This window comes from Aegilops tauschii, chromosome 5, assembly GCF_002575655.3.
Source record: "Aegilops tauschii subsp. strangulata cultivar AL8/78 chromosome 5, Aet v6.0, whole genome shotgun sequence".
Taxonomy (NCBI): domain Eukaryota; kingdom Viridiplantae; phylum Streptophyta; class Magnoliopsida; order Poales; family Poaceae; genus Aegilops; species Aegilops tauschii.
In genome coordinates this window covers 573,065,551-573,088,515 of record NC_053039.3, presented here as the reverse complement: position 1 = coordinate 573,088,515, position 22,965 = coordinate 573,065,551, and the positions used below count along the sequence as shown (strand labels likewise).

Here is a 22,965-nt window from a genome sequence, read left to right as displayed (position 1 = left end):
GGTGGTGAAATACCGGTCTTCTTTTATGACGCTCTTGGCCCATCTGACACGGAACATCTGGACCTTCTCTCCAGCGTAGCTCAGCTCCGAGATCTCCTCGATCCTTCCGTAGTATCTGTCCTTGTCGTTACCGGTGTAGGATTCCATCGTTACCCCGGAGTTCTGATAACCATCGCTCTTCATGTCCTTGTCCTCGGTGTAGAATGTGTAGCCGTTGATATCGTACGCCTCATACGTCATCAGGTTGTGCTCGGCGCCCTGTGACAAGGCGAATATGAGTTGTTCTTCCGCGGAAGAATCCTCATGTAAAGGGTATGACAGAAGCTTCTGCTTGAACCAACGCGTGAAACATGAGTTGTGCTCTTTGATTATATCTCCATCCGTCCTCTGTTCGCCTCGGTCATTGTACATCTTCTCAATAAATGTTTTGTGCTCTACCACCCAAGGATCGACCACGTCTATGTGTTGTAGCTCGACTAGGTTTGCTCTTTCAAAGTCGGCGAGTCGACCATCGAAGTCGACATGCATTTCGCGGCGACCCTCACGGTGACCCCATCCAGCGAGCCTGCCGAGGTGCCTGTTGACGGGCAGACCAACGGGGTTCTCGATGCCTAGATAATTCATGCAGTAGGAGATGCACTCTTCGGTCAGAAAGCCCCTGGCTATGCTTCCGTCTGGACGTGACATGTTGCGAACGTATCCTTTGATGACACCATTCATCCTTTCGAACGGCATCATGTTGTGCAGGAACGTCGGCCCGAGTTGGATGATATCCTCCATGATACGGACCAGCAGATGCACCATAACGTCGAAGAATGCGGGCGGGAAGTACATCTCAAGCTCGCATAGTATCACCACGATCTCTTCCTGTAGCCTTCTGAGTTGCCTCACGCCAACCGACTTCTGAGAGATGACGTCGAAAAAGTTGCATAGGCCAAATAGCATTTCACGGACGTGCGCATCCATGATCCCACGGATTGCAACTGGAAGTATTTGCGTCATCAGCACGTGACAGTCGTGAGACTTCATCCCGCTGAACTTTTGCTTCGCTGAGTCTAGGTATCTGCTTATCTTCCCCGCGTAACCGTAAGGAAGTTTTACTCCTACGAGGCAGGTGAAAAACTGATCGATCTCCTCCTGACTTAGAGTGAAGCACGCGGGAGGGAAGTCATTTCTGGTCTTCTTGGCCTTTTTGCCTTTGCGATGACTTTCCGTGTCCTGCTTCGCCTCATCATCATCATCATCATTAGCATGAAGCTCCTCCCTGATGCCCATTGATTTCAAGTCTGCCCTTGCTTTCGGCCCATCTTTGGTCCTCTCTCGCATGTTGAGCAGGGTACCAAGCAGACTCTCGCACACGTTCTTCGTGATATGCATGACATCAAGGCTGTGAGGCACACGGTGGATCTTCCAGTACGGCAAGTCCTAGAAAACAGACCTCGTTTTCCATACCTTCAGCAGTGGCTCTGGCGCCTTTCGCTTCTTTCCCGGCTCTGGCGCCTTTTGCTTCTTTCTAGGCAGTGGGCAATCTTTCCAATTTTTCAACAGCTCGTCTATTTCCTCGCCACTCCTCGTACGCGGGCGTCTTCGGGGTTCGGTTTCACCATCGAACAGATCCTTGCGTTTCCTCCACGGGTCATCGTCGCGAAGCCACCTTCGATGTCCCATGAACACGGTTTTCGAAGACCCGGGATCTCTATCTAGCTGGCGATACGTTGTGTCATCCATGCACCTGACGCATCCAGAAAATCCGTGGACCACCTGCCCCGCGAGATTTCCGTAACCGAGATAGTCGTGCACCGTTGTGAGCAGTGCGGCTCTCATAGGGAAATATTCTTTCTCTGCGGCGTCCCACGTATTGGCTGGCGTTTTCCACAGCGTGTCTATCTCCTCTTTCAGCAGCCCCAGATACAGATTGATGTCGTTCCCTGGTTGTTTCGGCCCTTCAATTAGCATACTCATGTGAATGTACTTCCTCTTCATGCACAACCGGGGGGAAGGTTGTACATCCACACAAACACAGGCCAGGTGCTATGTGTGCTTCTCTGGCTGCCAAACGGATTGACTCCATCGGTGCTCGCGCCCAGCACGATGTTCCTTGGATCGTTCCCAAATTCTGAGTGTTCGAAGTTCAACGCTTGCCACTGGCTCCCATCCTTAGGGTGACTCAGCATCTTGTCTTTTTTATTTATCTCCGGATCATTTGCGTCATCTTCTCGCTTCTTCTCCTCCCTATACGCGTGCCAACGCAGGAGCTTTGCTACCTTAGGGTCCGCGAAATACCGCTGCAGACGAGGAGTGATCGGAAAGTACCACACCACTTTTCGAGGAGCTTTCTTCCTCTTCTTGTATCAAGTGACGCCGCACACCGGACATGTGGTAGACTCCGCGTGCTCGTCCCGATAAATGATGCAATTTGTTCATACACACATGGTATTTCACGTGCGGTAAATCCAGAGGACACACGATTTTCTTCGCCTCCTCGAAAGTGGTCGGGCACTTGTTCCCCTTGGGAAGACGTTCGTGCCAGAATGACATGTTCTCGTCGAAGCATGCGTCGGTCATTTTGTGTTTTACCTTCATCTCCAGAGCCATGAGCGTTACTTTCAGGCGGGTATCCTCGGGCCTGCATCCTTCATACAATGGAATAACCACGTCTATCTCCAGTTGATCCAGCTTGGCTTTCTCTCGGGCGGCAGCTCTTGCGTTATCCGTCTGCTTGAGAAGCAGCTCTTGAATATGAGGGTCCTGCACCCAGCCCATCGATGGTCCATCGTCGTCTGCTCCGCCGGCATCTTCATCTTCATGATCATGCCCTTCGTCTGCTCCCGCATCTTCCTCATCATCATGTCCGGCATCTTCTACATGATGACTGTGTACAACATCAGCGTCGTGATCATGTCCTGGAGATTCTTCGTCTTCTCGCCCACCCGAGCCGCGGTGGTTGTCTTGCTGCCCATCCTCATTTCTTGCCCGACCCCCATGGACGACTTCATAGTCATATTCATCACCTTGCCACCGATAGCCATCCATGAAACCACGCAAGAGCAGGTGGTCCCGCACCGGCCCGGAATCCGGGTCCGCAATAAGGCTCTTCAACTTGCATCTTCGACACGGACATCTTATCTCCGTCTCGTTCTTTTCAAGCATCTCGGCCTTCGCGGAGCTCAAAAACCTATTCACGATGCCTTCGGTCATCGTGCGGACCATGGTCGCCTGCGGGGTAGAGCAAAACAATATTTTAGAACCAAGAAAAAATTTGGCATGACTTTCCCTAAAAATAGGACCAAAAAGAATGCATAGTGCCAAAATTCTTGTCGAAACGGAAATGAATCAACATTCCGGCAAAATATTGGCAACTATCACATTTCAAATACCGGTACCTACAAACACAAACATATATGCAACACCACAAACATATGCAATACCACTAACATACATAGATCTAGCTAGGCCATAAAAAGTGCATGTGCACGTTGTTCGAGAGGGAGAACAACATAAAGATAGCTTCCCCCTTACTTACCTATCAAAATAAGGTAATTTAACAACTTAATTTGGATTTATTTATGGTGCAAATGAGGTGAGGAGGAGGAGGCAGCCGAGACAAGCTTGGAGGAGGAGGTGGAGAGAATGAAGTGGGGAAAGTGAGTGGGTAGGTGTGGCTGTCCAAAATATCTAGCTCGTCCTAGGTTACTAATGGCGCACCACCACCTAATGCGCCATTAGTAACCCTGGTTACTAATGGCGCACCTGCTGGTGGTGCGCCATTAGTAGTTTTGCAAAAAAAGACACTAATGGCGCACCAGGGAACAGTGCGCCATTACTAGTTTTAATGGCGCACTATTCTCTGGTGCACCATTAGTAGTTTTGCAAAAAAATAAAAAATAAAAATATATAGTAGTGGCGTACTAGGGGGCTGGTGCGCCATTACTAGTTAGAACTAGTAATGGCGCACTGTGCCCTGGTGCGCCATTAGTATGTTTGGAAAAATAAAAAAATTGTTACTAATGGCGCACCGTGTGTCTGGTGCGCCATTAGTGTCTTTCACACTAATGGCGCACCAGCACATGGTGCGCCACTGCTATATAGCAATGGCGCACCACATGTCTGGTGCGCCATTAGTGGCCATTCCATCTATAGCCCTTTTCCTAGTAGTGAAAGCATTAGCACTTAGTGAATACATGCATGAACTCCTCAAACTACGGTCATCACCGGGAAGTGTCCTGACTATTGTCACTCCGGGGTTTGCCGGATCATAACACGTAGTAGGTGACATAACTTGCAAGATAGTATCAAGAACACTCGTATATTCATGAAAACATAATAGGTTCAGATCTGAAATCATGGCACTCAGGCCTTAGTGACAAGCATTAAGCATGCCAAAGTCATAACAACATCAATCTTAGAACATGATGGATACTAGGGATCAAACCCTAACAAAATTAAATCGATTACATGGTAAATCTCATCCAACCTATCACCGTCCAGCAAGCCTACATGGGATTACTCACGCACGGCGGTGAGCATCATGAAATTGGTGATGGAGGATGGTTGATGATGACGATGGCGACAGATTCCCCTCTCCGGAGCCCCGAACAGACTCCAGATCAGCCCTCCCGAGGAAGAACAGGGCTTGGCGGCGGCTCCGTATCGTAAAACGTGATGAATCCTTCTCTCTGATTTTTTCTCCCCGAACGTGAATATATGGAGTTGGAGTTGAGGTCGGTGGAGGTCCAGGGGGCCCATGAGGCAGGGGCACGCCATAGGGGGGGGGCGCCCCCACCCTCGTGGACAGGGTGTGGGCCCCCTTCTGTTGGTTCTTTCGCCAGTATTTTTTATTAATTCCAAAACGTGACTCCGTGAAGTTTGAGGTCATTCCGAGAACTTTCATTTCTGCACAAAAATAACACCATGGCAATTCTGCTGAAAACAACATCAGTCCGGGTTAGTTCCATTCAAATCATGCAAATTAGAGTCCAAAGCAAGGGCAAAAGTGTTTGGAAAAGTAGATACGTTGGAGACGTATCATTACATAGGGACCCAAAACATAAAACTATGGTTAGTCATGCCTTCATTATATTTAATAGTCAGCCGGGTTGGAAGGTGGGTGCATAATGATAAGAACATGTTGCCATTGGTTTGCAAAATTTTAGCTTAGGCTCTATCCACATGACACCGATCAAACAATCAAATACATGACATCTAGGCCAATATTCCACAACCTTGAGAACGATCTAGTCTTCCTAAGCACCTTTGTCACTTCTGCATTCAACTAAGTTTTATTGTCATTTAATTACTTACAACTATGGAATCAATCAAACACATGGTTTTCACTTAGTTGGTGGCTTTTGCATCATCTTATTTATTTCCACAAACTAATTTCTTCTCCTACTTATTGGGTTTGACAATCTTAGTTATTGAAAATATCTACAAAATACACCCTATGCTAGTGAGTATCAATCCCCCAGCTAGGTGCCTTCCCAAAATCGAGTGTCCTGGCCACTCCCGACCAATAAAAAAATCTCTACCAGAGAATCCTCCATGACTTTCGTCTTACCTTTTCTAGAATGTTAATTTTTGGCTTTGTCATTAGTTGGTAAAGGGTATTATAGTATTAATTTAATATTTTCCTTTGTTTATGTCCGAAACTTTGCAAGAACAAACACGGACATGTATTAATTTAATAGTTTCCTTGCCCCTTTAGGTATCTCAAAGGAGTACAACATAAACAATAGGTAAGTGACAATAACTTTAATAAGGATAAGGCACCCTAGTAGGAAGTGAGCTTCCGTCGTCGAAATACATTGCCCATCTGTCTCCATCAGCTCACACTTTTCGAGCAACTCGTCAGTGCATGAATTCATTATTGTAACCGTGTCAAGAGGTCTTGAGTTCAAGACCTGCAACCTCGGTATCGTAAAAAATATTCCGAGGTCTACATCGATCCCACGTGTACGAACTAAATAAACCTAGACGTGAGGGGGTGTTGAAACATATTGCCCATCTCTCTGCATCGGTTTAGACTTTTGAGTAACTGGTCGGTGCATGAATTCAATACTTTTAAACAATTGGGCTTTTTTCAAACCGGTCCTTAGTACCCTTCCACTCCTTGTTCAGAGTCTTAAAATGATGGAGAGGGATACCAAAACATCGAAATGGGAGTGAGGCAATTTCACAACCATGTTGCACATACAGACTCTCAACTTCTTTGGCCTTACCAAAGTAGTTGAGCTCTCTCTTGTGGACATTGATCTTGAGGCCAAAGAGTTGCACGCAGAGGTATAATGTTAGTTTCGTATCAAATGTCTTGGCCATGCCATGTCCGCATGTTTAACGATGGACACCCCATTGTCAATTAGGTTTGGTGTCATGCCACTTACTTACCCATCCATTTTAGCCCATGAAGTGAAGACATCTAACATATTGTCCACAACATTGAAGACGATTTGTGACTCGGGATCCCATGGCGCAAACGCTTCATAATTTGGAAATAAATGACCGATGGAGAGTAGTATTTGTTGGAAAGCAGCTCTCCAGCTCCAAATTTCATGCATGATTTGGAGTTTTAAAGATAAAACAAAGTGGATAAACATACACATTAGCAGAATAGCAAAAAAAATCCCAAACGGATGCCTTTAATGGGCTCATTGTTCTAGCTCCAATAGTTCGTAGGGGGCAGAAATGACACCAGCTCAAAACATTCTTCAAACTACTGTTGTAATTAAGTGTGGTAGATGCTAGCACACGGAAGTGTTCTCTAATTTTGGCCCTTTTTTAGATATATTTCTGCATTTACACTTAGAAATTGATTCCATTTCTATTGGGTGATCCACCATACGAATCGCCCTTGTAAATTGAACCGGGTACTGTGACGAATTCTGGGGTACTACAAATAAGGCGCTTTTCATAACCCCTAGTTAGAGACGGGACAAAAAATATTGCATCTAGCCTACAAATAAATAAAAAACATCACTGGAATAGTTTGTGTAGTAGTGTTACCATCTAGCTCCCATTGTCAATACTAGGTATATTGTAAATATTGTATGTCTACATACCATAAAACACTTCAAACTTTGATTAATTATTATTTTAGATGTTTTCAATGAAAACATAAAAATATTTCTTAAAATTAAGTTTGTAGAGTAGCAGGTGGTGGAAAGGACTGCAATAAAATCCAATTTGGCTTCGGGTATAACCATGGTGGTGAAATACCGGTCTTCTTTTATGACGCTCTTGGCCCATCTGACACGGAACATCTGGACCTTCTCTCCAGCGTAGCTCAGCTCCGAGATCTCCTCGATCCTTCCGTAGTATCTGTCCTTGTCGTTACCGGTGTAGGATTCCATCGTTACCCCGGAGTTCTGATAACCATCGCTCTTCATGTCCTTGTCCTCGGTGTAGAATGTGTAGCCGTTGATATCGTACGCCTCATACGTCATCAGGTTGTGCTCGGCGCCCTGTGACAAGGCGAATATGAGTTGTTCTTCCGCGGAAGAATCCTCATGTAAAGGGTATGACAGAAGCTTCTGCTTGAACCAACGCGTGAAACATGAGTTGTGCTCTTTGATTATATCTCCATCCGTCCTCTGTTCGCCTCGGTCATTGTACATCTTCTCAATAAATGTTTTGTGCTCTACCACCCAAGGATCGACAACGTCTATGTGTTGTAGCTCGACTAGGTTTGCTCTTTCAAAGTCGGCGAGTCGACCATCGAAGTCGACATGCATTTCGCGGCGACCCTCACGGTGACCCCATCCAGCGAGCCTGCCGAGGTGCCTGTTGACGGGCAGACCAACGGGGTTCTCGATGCCTAGATAATTCGTGCAGTAGGAGATGCACTCTTCGGTCAGAAAGCCCCTGGCTATGCTTCCGTCTGGACGTGACATGTTGCGAACGTATCCTTTGATGACACCATTCATCCTTTCGAACGGCATCATGTTGTGCAGGAACGTCGGCCCGAGTTGGATGATATCCTCCATGATACGGACCAGCAGATGCACCATAACGTCGAAGAATGCGGGCGGGAAGTACATCTCAAGCTCGCATAGTATCACCACGATCTCTTCCTGTAGCCTTCTGAGTTGCCTCACGCCAACCGACTTCTGAGAGATGACGTCGAAAAAGTTGCATAGGCCAAATAGCATTTCACGGACGTGCGCATCCATGATCCCACGGATTGCAACTGGAAGTATTTGCGTCATCAGCACGTGACAGTCGTGAGACTTCATCCCGCTGAACTTTTGCTTCGCTGAGTCTAGGTATCTGCTTATCTTCCCCGCGTAACCGTAAGGAAGTTTTACTCCTACGAGGCAGGTGAAAAACTGATCGATCTCCTCCTGACTTAGAGTGAAGCACGCGGGAGGGAAGTCATTTCTGGTCTTCTTGGCCTTTTTGCCTTTGCGATGACTTTCCGTGTCCTGCTTCGCCTCATCATCATCATCATCATTAGCATGAAGCTCCTCCCTGATGCCCATTGATTTCAAGTCTGCCCTTGCTTTCGGCCCATCTTTGGTCCTCTCTCGCATGTTGAGCAGGGTACCAAGCAGACTCTCGCACACGTTCTTCGTGATATGCATGACATCAAGGCTGTGAGGCACACGGTGGATCTTCCAGTACGGCAAGTCCTAGAAAACAGACCTCGTTTTCCATACCTTCAGCAGTGGCTCTGGCGCCTTTCGCTTCTTTCCCGGCTCTGGCGCCTTTTGCTTCTTTCTAGGCAGTGGGCAATCTTTCCAATTTTTCAACAGCTCGTCTATTTCCTCGCCACTCCTCGTACGCGGGCGTCTTCGGGGTTCGGTTTCACCATCGAACAGATCCTTGCGTTTCCTCCACGGGTCATCGTCGCGAAGCCACCTTCGATGTCCCATGAACACGGTTTTCGAAGACCCGGGATCTCTATCTAGCTGGCGATACGTTGTGTCATCCATGCACCTGACGCATCCAGAAAATCCGTGGACCACCTGCCCCGCGAGATTTCCGTAACCGAGATAGTCGTGCACCGTTGTGAGCAGTGCGGCTCTCATAGGGAAATATTCTTTCTCTGCGGCGTCCCACGTATTGGCTGGCGTTTTCCACAGCGTGTCTATCTCCTCTTTCAGCAGCCCCAGATACAGATTGATGTCGTTCCCTGGTTGTTTCGGCCCTTCAATTAGCATACTCATGTGAATGTACTTCCTCTTCATGCACAACCGGGGGGAAGGTTGTACATCCACACAAACACAGGCCAGGTGCTATGTGTGCTTCTCTGGCTGCCAAACGGATTGACTCCATCGGTGCTCGCGCCCAGCACGATGTTCCTTGGATCGTTCCCAAATTCTGAGTGTTCGAAGTTCAACGCTTGCCACTGGCTCCCATCCTTAGGGTGACTCAGCATCTTGTCTTTTTTATTTATCTCCGGATCATTTGCGTCATCTTCTCGCTTCTTCTCCTCCCTATACGCGTGCCAACGCAGGAGCTTTGCTACCTTAGGGTCCGCGAAATACCGCTGCAGACGAGGAGTGATCGGAAAGTACCACACCACTTTTCGAGGAGCTTTCTTCCTCTTCTTGTATCAAGTGACGCCGCACACCGGACATGTGGTAGACTCCGCGTGCTCGTCCCGATAAATGATGCAATTGTTCATACACACATGGTATTTCACGTGCGGTAAATCCAGAGGACACACGATTTTCTTCGCCTCCTCGAAAGTGGTCGGGCACTTGTTCCCCTTGGGAAGACGTTCGTGCCAGAATGACATGTTCTCGTCGAAGCATGCGTCGGTCATTTTGTGTTTTACCTTCATCTCCAGAGCCATGAGCGTTACTTTCAGGCGGGTATCCTCGGGCCTGCATCCTTCATACAATGGAATAACCACGTCTATCTCCAGTTGATCCAGCTTGGCTTTCTCTCGGGCGGCAGCTCTTGCGTTATCCGTCTGCTTGAGAAGCAGCTCTTGAATATGAGGGTCCTGCACCCAGCCCATCGATGGTCCATCGTCGTCTGCTCCGCCGGCATCTTCATCTTCATGATCATGCCCTTCGTCTGCTCCCGCATCTTCCTCATCATCATGTCCGGCATCTTCTACATGATGACTGTGTACAACATCAGCGTCGTGATCATGTCCTGGAGATTCTTCGTCTTCTCGCCCACCCGAGCCGCGGTGGTTGTCTTGCTGCCCATCCTCATTTCTTGCCCGACCCCCATGGACGACTTCATAGTCATATTCATCACCTTGCCACCGATAGCCATCCATGAAACCACGCAAGAGCAGGTGGTCCCGCACCGGCCCGGAATCCGGGTCCGCAATAAGGCTCTTCAACTTGCATCTTCGACACGGACATCTTATCTCCGTCTCGTTCTTTTCAAGCATCTCGGCCTTCGCGGAGCTCAAAAACCTATTCACGATGCCTTCGGTCATCGTGCGGACCATGGTCGCCTGCGGGGTAGAGCAAAACAATATTTTAGAACCAAGAAAAAATTTGGCATGACTTTCCCTAAAAATAGGACCAAAAAGAATGCATAGTGCCAAAATTCTTGTCGAAACGGAAATGAATCAACATTCCGGCAAAATATTGGCAACTATCACATTTCAAATACCGGTACCTACAAACACAAACATATATGCAACACCACAAACATATGCAATACCACTAACATACATAGATCTAGCTAGGCCATAAAAAGTGCATGTGCACGTTGTTCGAGAGGGAGAACAACATAAAGATAGCTTCCCCCTTACTTACCTATCAAAATAAGGTAATTTAACAACTTAATTTGGATTTATTTATGGTGCAAATGAGGTGAGGAGGAGGAGGCAGCCGAGACAAGCTTGGAGGAGGAGGTGGAGAGAATGAAGTGGGGAAAGTGAGTGGGTAGGTGTGGCTGTCCAAAATATCTAGCTCGTCCTAGGTTACTAATGGCGCACCACCACCTAATGCGCCATTAGTAACCCTGGTTACTAATGGCGCACCTGCTGGTGGTGCGCCATTAGTAGTTTTGCAAAAAAAGACACTAATGGCGCACCAGGGAACAGTGCGCCATTACTAGTTTTAATGGCGCACTATTCTCTGGTGCACCATTAGTAGTTTTGCAAAAAAATAAAAAATAAAAATATATAGTAGTGGCGTACTAGGGGGCTGGTGCGCCATTACTAGTTAGAACTAGTAATGGCGCACTATGCCCTGGTGCGCCATTAGTATGTTTGGAAAAATAAAAAAATTGTTACTAATGGCGCACCGTGTGTCTGGTGCGCCATTAGTGTCTTTCACACTAATGGCGCACCAGCACATGGTGCGCCACTGCTATATAGCAATGGCGCACCACATGTCTGGTGCGCCATTAGTGGCCATTCCATCTATAGCCCTTTTCCTAGTAGTGAAAGCATTAGCACTTAGTGAATACATGCATGAACTCCTCAAACTACGGTCATCACCGGGAAGTGTCCTGACTATTGTCACTCCGGGGTTTGCCGGATCATAACACGTAGTAGGTGACATAACTTGCAAGATAGTATCAAGAACACTCGTATATTCATGAAAACATAATAGGTTCAGATCTGAAATCATGGCACTCAGGCCTTAGTGACAAGCATTAAGCATGCCAAAGTCATAACAACATCAATCTTAGAACATGATGGATACTAGGGATCAAACCCTAACAAAATTAAATCGATTACATGGTAAATCTCATCCAACCTATCACCGTCCAGCAAGCCTACATGGGATTACTCACGCACGGCGGTGAGCATCATGAAATTGGTGATGGAGGATGGTTGATGATGACGATGGCGACAGATTCCCCTCTCCGGAGCCCCGAACAGACTCCAGATCAGCCCTCCCGAGGAAGAACAGGGCTTGGCGGCGGCTCCGTATCGTAAAACGTGATGAATCCTTCTCTCTGATTTTTTCTCCCCGAACGTGAATATATGGAGTTGGAGTTGAGGTCGGTGGAGGTCCAGGGGGCCCATGAGGCAGGGGCACGCCATAGGGGGGGGGCGCCCCCACCCTCGTGGACAGGGTGTGGGCCCCCTTCTGTTGGTTCTTTCGCCAGTATTTTTTATTAATTCCAAAACATGACTCCGTGAAGTTTGAGGTCATTCCGAGAACTTTCATTTCTGCACAAAAATAACACCATGGCAATTCTGCTGAAAACAACATCAGTCCGGGTTAGTTCCATTCAAATCATGCAAATTAGAGTCCAAAGCAAGGGCAAAAGTGTTTGGAAAAGTAGATACGTTGGAGACGTATCATTACATAGGGACCCAAAACATAAAACTATGGTTAGTCATGCCTTCATTATATTTAATAGTCAGCCGGGTTGGAAGGTGGGTGCATAATGATAAGAACATGTTGCCATTGGTTTGCAAAATTTTAGCTTAGGCTCTATCCACATGACACCGATCAAACAATCAAATACATGACATCTAGGCCAATATTCCACAACCTTGAGAACGATCTAGTCTTCCTAAGCACCTTTGTCACTTCTGCATTCAACTAAGTTTTATTGTCATTTAATTACTTACAACTATGGAATCAATCAAACACATGGTTTTCACTTAGTTGGTGGCTTTTGCATCATCTTATTTATTTCCACAAACTAATTTCTTCTCCTACTTATTGGGTTTGACAATCTTAGTTATTGAAAATATCTACAAAATACACCCTATGCTAGTGAGTATCAATCCCCCAGCTAGGTGCCTTCCCAAAATCGAGTGTCCTGGCCACTCCCGACCAATAAAAAAATCTCTACCAGAGAATCCTCCATGACTTTCGTCTTACCTTTTCTAGAATGTTAATTTTTGGCTTTGTCATTAGTTGGTAAAGGGTATTATAGTATTAATTTAATATTTTCCTTTGTTTATGTCCGAAACTTTGCAAGAACAAACACGGACATGTATTAATTTAATAGTTTCCTTGCCCCTTTAGGTATCTCAAAGGAGTACAACATAAACAATAGGTAAGTGACAATAACTTTAATAAGGATAAGGCACCCTAGTAGGAAGTGAGCTTCCGTCGTCGAAATACATTGCCCATCTGTCTCCATCAGCTCACACTTTTCGAGCAACTCGTCAGTGCATGAATTCATTATTGTAACCGTGTCAAGAGGTCTTGAGTTCAAGACCTGCAACCTCGGTATCGTAAAAAATATTCCGAGGTCTACATCGATCCCACGTGTACGAACTAAATAAACCTAGACGTGAGGGGGTGTTGAAACATATTGCCCATCTCTCTGCATCGGTTTAGACTTTTGAGTAACTGGTCGGTGCATGAATTCAATACTTTTAAACAATTGGGCTTTTTTCAAACCGGTCCTTAGTACCCTTCCACTCCTTGTTCAGAGTCTTAAAATGATGGAGAGGGATACCAAAACATCGAAATGGGAGTGAGGCAATTTCACAACCATGTTGCACATACAGACTCTCAACTTCTTTGGCCTTACCAAAGTAGTTGAGCTCTCTCTTGTGGACATTGATCTTGAGGCCAAAGAGTTGCACGCAGAGGTATAATGTTAGTTTCGTATCAAATGTCTTGGCCATGCCATGTCCGCATGTTTAACGATGGACACCCCATTGTCAATTAGGTTTGGTGTCATGCCACTTACTTACCCATCCATTTTAGCCCATGAAGTGAAGACATCTAACATATTGTCCACAACATTGAAGACGATTTGTGACTCGGGATCCCATGGCGCAAACGCTTCATAATTTGGAAATAAATGACCGATGGAGAGTAGTATTTGTTGGAAAGCAGCTCTCCAGCTCCAAATTTCATGCATGATTTGGAGTTTTAAAGATAAAACAAAGTGGATAAACATACACATTAGCAGAATAGCAAAAAAAATCCCAAACGGATGCCTTTAATGGGCTCATTGTTCTAGCTCCAATAGTTCGTAGGGGGCAGAAATGACACCAGCTCAAAACATTCTTCAAACTACTGTTGTAATTAAGTGTGGTAGATGCTAGCACACGGAAGTGTTCTCTAATTTTGGCCCTTTTTTAGATATATTTCTGCATTTACACTTAGAAATTGATTCCATTTCTATTGGGTGATCCACCATACGAATCGCCCTTGTAAATTGAACCGGGTACTGTGACGAATTCTGGGGTACTACAAATAAGGCGCTTTTCATAACCCCTAGTTAGAGACGGGACAAAAAATATTGCATCTAGCCTACAAATAAATAAAAAACATCACTGGAATAGTTTGTGTAGTAGTGTTACCATCTAGCTCCCATTGTCAATACTAGGTAGATTGTAAATATTGTATGTCTACATACCATAAAACACTTCAAACTTTGATTAATTATTATTTTAGATGTTTTCAATGAAAACATAAAAATATTTCTTAAAATTAAGTTTGTAGAGTAGCAGGTGGTGGAAAGGACTGCAATAAAATCCAATTTGGCGCAGCTCTATCTCCAAGATCTATGTATGATTTGGAGTAGGATAAACAAAGTAGTCACATAGACATTTACTTCGGAATAATACTCCACAAAAAATGCCATACTCAATGCCTTCAATGTGCCCATAGCTCTAGAACTGTCAGGTCTCCATGCGTCCGTAGATAAACCTATCCTAAAAAAAAGGAAAACATGAAGACATAACAGCACGAGGGGCTTCCACCAAAATTATTGGGTGTACATATGGATATCCATGTCCTTCTGTGGCTGCGCCCACGCCTCCAATGTGTCCCGTTTGTTGAACTGTAACGTTGTACATCTACACATTGTATTGATGCTTGTCTCTTAGTCTGTTATAACCAGGTCCTCGAAGTGTGACACCTCACTTTTCATTCTCCACCGTGGCACCTCTGTCGTCTATCTCTTGCTCTATGTCGACAACATCATCCTCACCACCAATACCACCAGCCCGCTTCAGTAGCTTTTCGACTCCCTTGCCGGTGAGTTCTTCATGAGTGATCTCGGTGATATCCATCACTTTCTTGGGGTGAATGTGCACCGCTCCGCTGCTGGTCTCTTCCTCTCTCAGGAGCAGTATGCGCTTGAGATTTTAGATCGCGTTGGCATGCTTAACTGCAAGCCCATTTCCACCCCTGTCGACACTAGTAGTAAGATATCCGCCACTCATGGGGCGCCCTACTCCGATCCCACACACTATCGCCGTCCTGATCTTTCGTATGCCATGCAGCAGCTTTGTCTCGTCATGCATGCCCTTATGGATGGTCACTACCAGCTGCTTAAGCGGGTTCTTCGCTAGCTTCGTGGCACCACACACTGTGGGCTTCAGCTCTACCGCTCGTCCTCGCATGATCTCCTTGCTTACAGTGATGCCGACTGAGCCGGCTGTCCTGACACCCGTCGTGCCACCTCGGGCTGCTGCGTGTTCCTTGGCTCCAACCTCGTCTCCTGGTCCTCCAAGCGAGAACACATGGTGTCCCGATCCAGTACCGAGGCGGAGTACCGCGCGGTTGCTAACTGTGTGGCTGAGTCGTGCTGGCTTCGCGAGTTTCTCATTGAGCTTCATCGCCCTCCTCGCCGAGCTACGATTGTGTACTGTGATAATGTGAGTGCTCACTCCATTTGAAGCTCTTCGACTATGTGAAGCTTTAACGGCCGCAACTAAAATATACGGTGACGAGGTCAAGCCTGTAAGAAACAAGAGATGATTCATTCAGGCGTGATGTTCCCTTGGGATCACCTTGCCATTATTTATATTGCAATAGATCGATCCACGACAAGAGATCGTTTACAGAACGGACCGATTCCGTCATGGCCATCAAGGCCGTGTGCATCATGGACTCCAAGTTCCTAGTAGTAGTCCTATACGTATTCTAACAAGGCCGACGGAGACGTCGATCGTCTGCACTCTCGGCTGGCCCTATAAAACGCCGGGACGCTCCGCCTCCTCTCGACCACTCATATATAGCACGGCAGCCGAATCTAGGAGAACCTACGCCAACAGGCTTGCGGATAGCTAGCACAATGACGGCGACGCGAGCGTGCTTGGTCGCGCTCGTTGTGGCTCTTACGTTTCTCTTCATGGAGGGCCGGGCGACGGCAGCCCGGATGTCAGCCGGGAATTTGGTGCAGCGGCGGCGGGAGGTGCGAAGCCTCCTCAGGCGGCTCAATAAGCCTCCTGTCGCAAGCATTCAGGTACATATGTAGTTGTGCCGCGTACTTTCACGTTCGGTTTGATTGTACGATGGAAGTCTTGCTTCTCTGGTGTTATGCGTTGCTCCGCACACATGCATGGTTCACCATGCATATTTAACTGGAGTAGCTTGCATTTATTTGATCCTTGTTTATCATTAGCTTGCGTGTTCTTGTAAGTGTTTCACGTCGCTCAGTCTTACAAACCATGCAGATGCATGCAAAGAAATCGGGAATGTAGAAGGGATAGATAAGGATTGGCGTAACACGATGTATATATTATCAAACCTCGAGTGCGAGTATATATTGAGCACAAGAGTTGAAGGGCAAGACACCTCCTAGAGATAAGATGGAAATATTCTATCTAATCCCGGGCAATCTCTAACTAGTACAAAATATATATCTAACATCCCCGCAATCGTAGTGGTAGCTTCGCGAACAACAAGAGCGTTGTGGACGGTCAGACTGAACAGAATAGCAGCCGATGGACTGACATCCCCCGCAGTCATAACGGTAGCATCACAGAGGGTGTCGCGTGGCGGACGCTTTGACTGTAGAGGAAACCGACGAGTTGCTCAAGCGAGGTGATAGCCCTTTATGCTGGTGTCGATGTAGCCGAGAGCGTAGGATGATGTGCCCGTGGTTGAGGAAGCCGTGCGAGGGACGCCGTGGTCGATGTCGAGTCGGGGTGGCCGGTGTCGAGGTAGTCGCTGTGGATCGGAAAGAAGAGCAGTGGTGGCTAGGTTAGGAGAGTGGCGTCGGTGCTCGAAGTAGGCAAGGCAAAACCCGACAACATGACGAACACAGGCGCGGACGCGACGTTCTCGCGCCTAGGAAGGTGTTGCGGCGCATACCACACAGAAGTCGATGCGCGTGGACAGTGAAGTGGAGAGCGTGCTACGTCATTACGCCCCGAAGGGGTGATGCAGCGACAACGCACGGGTCGGGGCAACGGCGGGTAAGACCTCAGGGCGGCGGCATGCCACGCTCGCTACAGCCCGATGGGGCGACGCAGCAGCCGCACGAGGATCGGTGCAGCCACCGGGACGGTGGATGGGTGCACCGCGGGCCGCGACACTATGGCCCAAAGGGGCGATGCAGCGACAGCACGCGGGTCGGCACAACCACGGGAAGAACCACGGTGAGGCGGCGAAGACCGTGTGCCACGCTCGCTAAGGCCTGGTGAGGCGACGCAGCGGCAGCGCGAAGGTTGGTACAGCCACGGGACGACCTGAAGCGAACGACCACGAGACTAAGGTGGACCGCAGGCCGAGGCACTGCGACCTGAGTGGCAACGCAGCGGCAGCACGCGGATCGATGCAGGCGTAGGAAACACCATGGAACGGCGGTGCTGCGACCGATGGGACGACACAGTAACAGTCCATTGCTCGATCGGTGAAGGGACACGCATACTCATTGACGATCTTTACGGAATTCGGCACAGACGCGCACAGGTGCGGTTGATCAGGCCGGACGACGTGCGTTTGGCAGCCTGACGCGGCAGAAGCGTGGACGCGTACGCACGCGAGCTGCCTCCAGCACACGGGACGCTGCAGGAGCATATCCAACGGCAGCATGCATGATCAACTAACGTGCATGCACGAGCACGCTCCACATGCAGGAGCAGCCACCATGCACGAACAGCGAGGACCAGGAGCACCCACCATGCACGAACAGCCAACATGCAGGAGCAGCCACCAGGCGGAATTTTCTTAATATTGCAACCAATTTTGCATGTAGTAAATGTCATCTATTTTTGGCTTGGTGTCATTTTGTCCTAATTTGGATATGTAGTATGGTATGAGGCACTCCTGAATTGGCAAAGCTCATGAGCGCTCATGAGCAGTGTCTAGAGATGTAATCCTATATTTACTGACATATGAATTTAATCTAATATATTGAACCCTATTCATTTTAACAAAATTAAATGAATACAACGAATAGATATTTTATGCAGTCACCAAAAACAAATCACATTATCCTATTCTATATTATGCATTGTCCATAAGTGGAATGTAGGAAAGATCTAATTTTTTCTAGTTTGCTTGCACTATTCTCTATTTTTCCTATATTGTTACAATAATTAAATCCTAGAAATTAACAGAGCCCGGATGGAGATATCATAGACTGTGTGCATATCATCGAACAGCCTGCATTCGACCATCTTCTCCTCAAGAACCATACTATACAGGTAATACTTGCCACATCATTTTCATTTTCATATAACGATTGATTATAAGAAGTTGCAGTGCCCCATAATATCACACCCACGTATCATGATATCACTCAATTGTCATATTTTCAGATGTATCCTTCTTACAACCCAAAAGGCATGCAACATCATTCCAATATCACACCCCATCTAATCACCCAAATATGGCATCAAAATGGAAAGTGCCCTGAGCACACCATACCAATACGAAGGACCAAGGAGGAGCATGTCTTGAGGGCCAGTTCAGTTAGGAGGTTTGGCACGAAGATGCCTAGGAGCATCCCACTTGTCAATCCAATCAATGACACTAACACACCCAATATATTAAGGGGCCACCAGGTAAAACACCATTTAAGAATATATGATTAATAATCTTCTTTTTAGATTGGTGCTATTGTTATTGCATATTTGCATATTTAACTTTGTCTCTCTCCCATTAAGCAGTATGCCACCGCATCTGCACGGTACGATAAGTGCCACGGAAGCAAAGGCACCTTCAATATGTGGAAACCAGCGATTGCCAGGGCTAATGACTTCAGCTTAACACAGCTTTGGATCACTGCGGGTTCCTACAATGGCAACAACCTCAATACCATTGAAGTAGGATGGCAGGTGAGACCTCAGAGTGAAACGTTAAATCCACCATCATAAAAGATCTATTAAACTCCACCTTTTAGCATTCGTGCATGATATATGTGCTTTGAAAGAGCCAGAGCATAAGAATGAGCTAGACTAGGTTGTCCATTCGTAAAGTTTGTTCTTTCTCATTAGTTGTGCTTGCAACATTTTTTCTAATACCTAAGGACATGTAGACATCTTAAACTGTAAATAACATTTTTCTTTCTACATGCCCATTTTATCAATTGATATTATTAAAGAAAACTTGTATTAATATTTAATTATAAAAAAGGAGTTTACCACACAACTAAATCAATTGGATTATTGAGTAATCACAATTCATGAATTGCTAAGCTTTAGTAAACCTGACCTGAAGAAACTGAGATTACTATTTAGGGTTACTGTAATGATAGTCAACATATTTAATCTACCTCTTATATTTAATGAATGACATGCCAATGACAATAACAACTTAGGTTAAAGTATATTAATGCTTTATGGCCAAAAAAATGTAATTATAGATAATATATTATATAGATATTAAATTGTTTTCATATTTACATTGTAACACAAATACTTTATTTTTTTAATATGCCACTTACTATTCTTCCATAGCGGAAACACAACTTCTCCGTTACCGTGGTGTTGGCTAAAATGTTTGCTCATAACACTTTACTACTCCCTCCGTCCCATAATATAAGAATGTTTTTTATACTAGTGTAGTGTCAAAAACGCTCTTATATTATGGGACGGAGGGAGTAATCAATAGTGGAGTGCATAATATAATATATTTTTCTTAACATTTTTTGTTTCAACTAAACACATGGATGAATGAAGTTATAGCGGATTAAACTAGGAAGCCAAAATTTGAACTGATGAAATCATGATGGATGGCTACAACAAGAGCTAACATAACTCAAGCTAAGTTTTCAAATTAGCACCAATAAAACACATAAATGGCCGGAATGCAAATTGGAAAAAACTATCAATCAAGATGTGAAAATTAGTTTGTAATAGAAGTCTTTTTTATCAGGATAAAATTGCATGGTATATACAAGATTGTGAAAAAAAAGGATAAGAAATTTGATTAGCCATGGACCTCAAATTTTATCCACGAACATCTAATTCTTCTGTATCTTATAAAATACTTAAGTCTCTTATGCCCCTGTGGGAGCATGGGTTCATGGACTAGTGAGGTACATTAGGCATGTGAAATTATTTTTGACACTATTAAGTGCTATAGGAAAACTATATCAACAATATTATAAAGGAATTTACTAGATATATAAGCATGTATAGCATGAACATTTAAAAGGACTCAACTAAACAAACAAGCAAGCAAGATTCTATGAGCCATCAGATGTGTTGAAGGGATAAGATGCAACTACCGAGGGATTGGAATAAATAATTTGGAGAAAGGACTAAAAAGAGCGAGATTCCATGGGTATTTCTCATATTGGTGCCCTTTTTGGCATGCCATCACACTGTATTTGGATAATTGCAATGGAAGGAAGGGAGAAACAAGCTGTCTACAAAGACTTATTCTTGCTTCTTTTTGTTTGCTGTAGCAAACAAACAACCTCAAAACCTCTCCCATCCTCTCTCTCTCTCTCTCTCTCTCTCTCTCTCTCTCTCTCTCTCTCTCTCTCTCTCTCTCTCTCTCCCTCCGTCTTTGTGTATGTGTGTGTGCGTGTATCAATTATATATCTATGTATCTCTCCCACCTAATTAATAAATCCCATGTGGTCATGCTTAGACATAGCTATTGTACAAGTCAAAACATTTTGTAATAGTCTAGTTAGTTGTGCCTTATCTTTCATTGTGCCTAATGGCCTTATGCTCTCTACAAATATTGTAGGTTTTTCCAAATCTATATGGTGATAGCAATACGAGACTCTTCATCTACTGGACCGTAAGATAAACTTCATATTCCATTTTATCTTGATAAATGATAGTATTGAGACCTTTCCTAAGGTTTGGAATAATACTAAAATACTAACTTTCTGTCGTATGGAATATTGTAGCGCGATGCGTATCAAACTACAGGATGTTACAACCTATTATGCTCAGGTTTCATCCAAACAAGCAATCAAATCACAATTGGCGGCAGTATCTCCCCAACATCCACCTATGGTGGCACACAATATGACATCGATATTTTAGTTTGGAAGGTAACAAAATAGAATAAGATTTCCAATCATAAATATTTTTAGTTGTGTGCGCCTACCAATTCAATCAAAATGGTGAAGCTATAGGGGAAAAGTGGAAATTCACTTATACTTTAATATTCCCCATGATGTGCAGGTTCCCTTACACCGAAATGTTCAAATAGGAGTCTAATAAATATTTTTATTTTATTATATCCCCTAGGATTTGAACTTGAGACCTCTTGCTTTGAGTTGCATGCACCGGCAATTTCAAGCTAAAAACCGTATGTTCACTTACACTCCAACATTAAGCATGAAATATCAAATTCATGAGTCGGCATAGAGAATCCATGTGAACCTCTTGTTCTTTGGGAAACTGTGTTTCCTTAGTCTGTTTTGGCTCAATAATGGAGTAGACGTTGTCCCATGCACGTTTAATAATTGTCCACAAATGCAATAATGTCATGCTAGCTATTAAACAAGGGCTCTATCAAGTTACTCCTTACCCAGTTAGTGTTGAGACATATAAATACGAGCCACATACTTAACTAGGGTAAAGCAGGTAAGACATTTTAATATTACATTTATTTGCATTTAACTGTTACACATCTTGTGAATTTTATGGGATGTTTGCACCACCACATGATCCTCTGGTAGCATAGAAGGGCGTACTTTTACCCTAGATGCATGATTGCATTCCTCGCAACAAAAAAAGATGCATGATTGCATGCATCGTCAAGAGGACGTCTCGTAGTTGTAGATTCTCCAGTTACATAGATGGTTGAGTCTGTCTCTTTCCGGTTTGATTGGCGGACTCGAGTATTTTAGTGCTCAAATAATTTACCTTGCTCTAGTCTCATGGTTCTTGGAACATATTTTTACAATGCAAGTGTTCTAAATCGCGAATTGATTAAACTACACATCTATAATACATATCATACTTGAGCTCACTAACAAAAACACTCATCCCTGTCAGCTCACCCTGGCCTTTAGTGTTCCCTTTTCGGCCTTGATTTTGACACTTACAGAATTTAAACAATATTCCCTCCTCATGTTTAATCATCTGTGTTTTATTCTATATATAGTAATATAATTTTTCCTTGTAGGACCGAGCAGGGGGTAATTGGTGGCTACAAGTTGGTGGCTACAATGTTGGGTATTGGCCATCATACATCTTCTCTGACTTGGCACATAGTGCCTCCGCTATTATGTGGGGCGGCGAGATATTTTCACCTGATGCCGGCCAAACATCCACACATATGGGTAGTGGACACTTTCCAAATGAAGGGTTCGGTAAGGCGAGTCACATCAAGAACATCCAAGTGGTAAATTCATCCAACTGTCTCAATCCCCCAAGTGATGTGGGCTTGATAACTGAGCGGAACAATTGCTATAATGTGCAAACTGGCAACTATGGCGACTGGGGAACTTACATCTACTATGGTGGCCCTGGGAATAACCCTAACTGCCCATGACGAGTACCACTTTCTATACCTACTATTAAAGGGAGGATGATTTCATGGTTCTTCATCCGTCATCTCTTTACATCCGTTAAATCTGTGTTAACCTTTAGTTTAACGGCCGAGATTAAAAGAAACACACACAGCAATGTTTACGACCGTTTCTACTTTATATACGCAAGGCGTGCGTGAAAAAATTAGAGGAAAAAAATGATCCGTTTTCAGCGGCGGTGCTCGCGTCCCAGCCCGTGGCATCGTGTTCTTCTTCGGGGCTGCTGCTGCGCCGGGTGTCGTCGCGGCTCGGGCATGTTCCACGTGGTGTGGTTCATAGTCTCATCCATTTTCGCACTGCTCATAGCTGTCGCACACCATGTTCACGTACGCGGCCAGGCTGCCCCTGGCTCCCACCTTCCTGCTGCTTGTAAAGGCCTGTGTCGCCGGC

General features: G+C 45.3%; 1 protein-coding gene across 1 annotated transcript; it reads left to right on the top strand.

Moving 5' to 3' along the window:
* Positions 1–15,918: 15,918 nt before the first annotated feature.
* LOC109747599 (protein neprosin-like) lies at positions 15,919–22,563 on the top strand. The gene is made up of 7 exons (XM_020306630.2): positions 15,919–16,089; positions 18,191–18,277; positions 18,392–18,637; positions 18,743–18,910; positions 20,775–20,828; positions 20,941–21,087; positions 22,170–22,563. The coding sequence occupies exons 1-7, from the start codon at positions 15,919–15,921 to the stop codon at positions 22,536–22,538; spliced, it is 1,242 nt and encodes a 413-aa protein (XP_020162219.1). The 3' UTR covers positions 22,539–22,563.
* The last annotated feature ends 402 nt before the right edge of the window (positions 22,564–22,965 follow it).